This window comes from Hibiscus syriacus, unplaced genomic scaffold (genome assembly GCF_006381635.1).
Source record: "Hibiscus syriacus cultivar Baekdansim isolate YM2019G1 unplaced genomic scaffold, ASM638163v2 tig00110050_pilon, whole genome shotgun sequence".
NCBI classification, from domain to species: domain Eukaryota; kingdom Viridiplantae; phylum Streptophyta; class Magnoliopsida; order Malvales; family Malvaceae; genus Hibiscus; species Hibiscus syriacus.
In genome coordinates, this window is record NW_024062576.1 from 598,557 (window position 1) to 600,910 (window position 2,354).

General features: G+C 34.5%; 1 protein-coding gene across 1 annotated transcript; it reads right to left on the reverse strand.

Moving 5' to 3' along the window:
- Positions 1–394: 394 nt before the first annotated feature.
- LOC120214044 (protein DSS1 HOMOLOG ON CHROMOSOME V-like) lies at positions 395–2,354 on the reverse strand. Its single transcript, XM_039212042.1, has 2 exons — positions 2,210–2,354; positions 395–715 (listed from the first exon to the last, which is right to left on the reverse strand). The coding sequence occupies exons 1-2, from the start codon at positions 2,301–2,303 to the stop codon at positions 585–587; spliced, it is 225 nt and encodes a 74-aa protein (XP_039067973.1). The 5' UTR covers positions 2,304–2,354; the 3' UTR covers positions 395–584.

Genomic DNA, 2,354 nt, shown 5'->3' on the forward strand with positions numbered 1-2,354 from the left:
CTTTCAGTTCCAAGTTCAACTTTCCCCCTTACTTTCTTAAAAAATATTACTTTTATTGTGGAACATTTTCCCCTTACATTCTTAAAAAAATATCCCTTTTATTGTGTTCGAGTAATAGATATTATATTTTCAAGACAAATATCGAGATTCAACCCTACACAAGATGTGATATCAACATCCTTAACCACTCGATCAATTAAGTAATTTCTTCGTTTATTGTGTGTTTCATACGACATTTGATCATTTATTCGATTCTGACTACAAACATTTTACAGGCCCCAATTTGATAGATTTTTAGCATTTTATATTTATTTATATATATTTGTACCGTTAATCGAGAAGGAAAAAACCTCAGCACGGTGATGGAAAAAAATTAAGGAGATTGACACAACTCTTAGGTAAAGAAAACTATGTTTAACAAAGCAAAAGTTCTGCATTCAACGTTTACAGACCAAACATACAATCCATGCCTATTAAAACAAGTTAAAAAGTCTAAACATTCTCTTTTGCAAGGAAAGGAACATTCATTCAAACAAGCAAGTCTGCAGTGCACAACGAAATCATGAGAGACAATCGATTCAAACTTACTTCTTCTCAGTGTTATTCTCGAGTTCCTTTCTCAGTTGCAGTGAGAAGTCATCGGTTACATCATCATCATCCCAATCATCTTCCCACTGCTGCATCACTTCCTTTCCTTCTTCCTCATTGTCCCAGTCTGCGACAAAAACAAAAATGTTCAGATTTCAAATTTGTATTCTTGGATAATCGAACACAGATTCATCAGGCTTTAATGGCAAGAGGCAAGACTTAATGATACCATTGTTCAAAGGAAACAAGTGGTGATTCGAAGAAACAGACGACACGTTTCAAAATAACAAAGTGTAACTAAAACACAAGCATTAGCACCTAGCAGGCAGCAGCACACAGAATTAAAATCAACATAATACAACAATGTACCTAGTGGCATATAGAATATAACACCGAGTAGCCAATTGTGGTTTGCTTGCATCAGACTTTATGTGTTTCAGAACACCATAGATTGCTTGTGATCAGGTACCAGAACAAACTCTAGAAATCGGTAGAATTTTCATTGTCATATGTATAACTACAGCAAAACCATACTTCTCTATCATTACCAAAACTTAAAGTCAGGCTTGTGGAAGGATAATATGGCTATTAGGTGACATCTCAAATCTTGTGAATTGCAAAAACTGCGATAGTCAAATGCATGACAATAGGCCAATTCAGCTTGGAGCTCGCTAAGAGAATTATTAGTTAAGATGTGGCACACACAAAGACAAACTTTTACTCCAACAAAAGTTAACAGCTTATGGACTGCAAAGAGAGTTTGATGAATCAAGAATCAATTTACTTTACATAGATTTTAAACAATAATTTATCCAAGATTTCAAACTAGATCTTGTATAATATGGTTATCCAAGTAAAAAGTTAGGAGTTTAACGGCGCAAACAAGCACTCCTATAACCTGTAGATATTAGCCCCTGCAGAATTTTCCTAATCTATTTCTAAGTTTAACCAAGTGGTGGAAGTAAGAAAGACTATTTAGGTAGCATTCTTGGTATTTCTTTCTGGCTGACTACGGCGATTTCACTCACTTGAAAGCACCTTGGTTGAGACTCTTATTGCATAATACGCTTTTTCCACCCTCTTAACAGGGCAGAGAGACAAGCTATAAGACAATCTTTAATCCTTGTTGTACTTTCAAGTATCCAGTAACTGAGAAGAGCCCAAGCAGCATAGCATATACTAGATTATAACATACCAAGAAGAACAAACTCCAGCATACATGAAAAAAAAGGGGATTTGCAGCCAATTTTGCAAACACTGACAATGTTAGATTCATTCGATCATATCTTTCAAATTCTATTCGCAACAGAAGCGATGGCCCGTTCGACTCCATCAAGTATCGCAGCAAAAATACCTTTATCTAATTCTTAAATATAAGTTGCCGAGGAAAATACTCGATCTAATTACAACCGGAACAAGTTTAACGAAACGAACCGTTCGTCATAAGTTTATACAATTCAAATTTAACAAATACAGAGGAAAAAGAAATAATCAAGCTAATCGGCATCAGTTTTTTTTTTCAGAATTACTTGACATAGACCTAAAATTAAAGTTTAACAATAGCCTCCGGGATTTTTTTAAAAAAAGAAAAAAAGAAGATAAAAAAGGGGAAAAGAATTACCTTCATTGATTTCAAATTCTTCAAACTCATCGTCATCTTCGAACAAATCCAACTTTACTTCTTCCGTCGCCGGTTTTGGTTGTTCAGTTGCCATTTTTCTTAGCCGAAAAGAAAAATAGTAACAAACCCAAATTTCACAGAAATA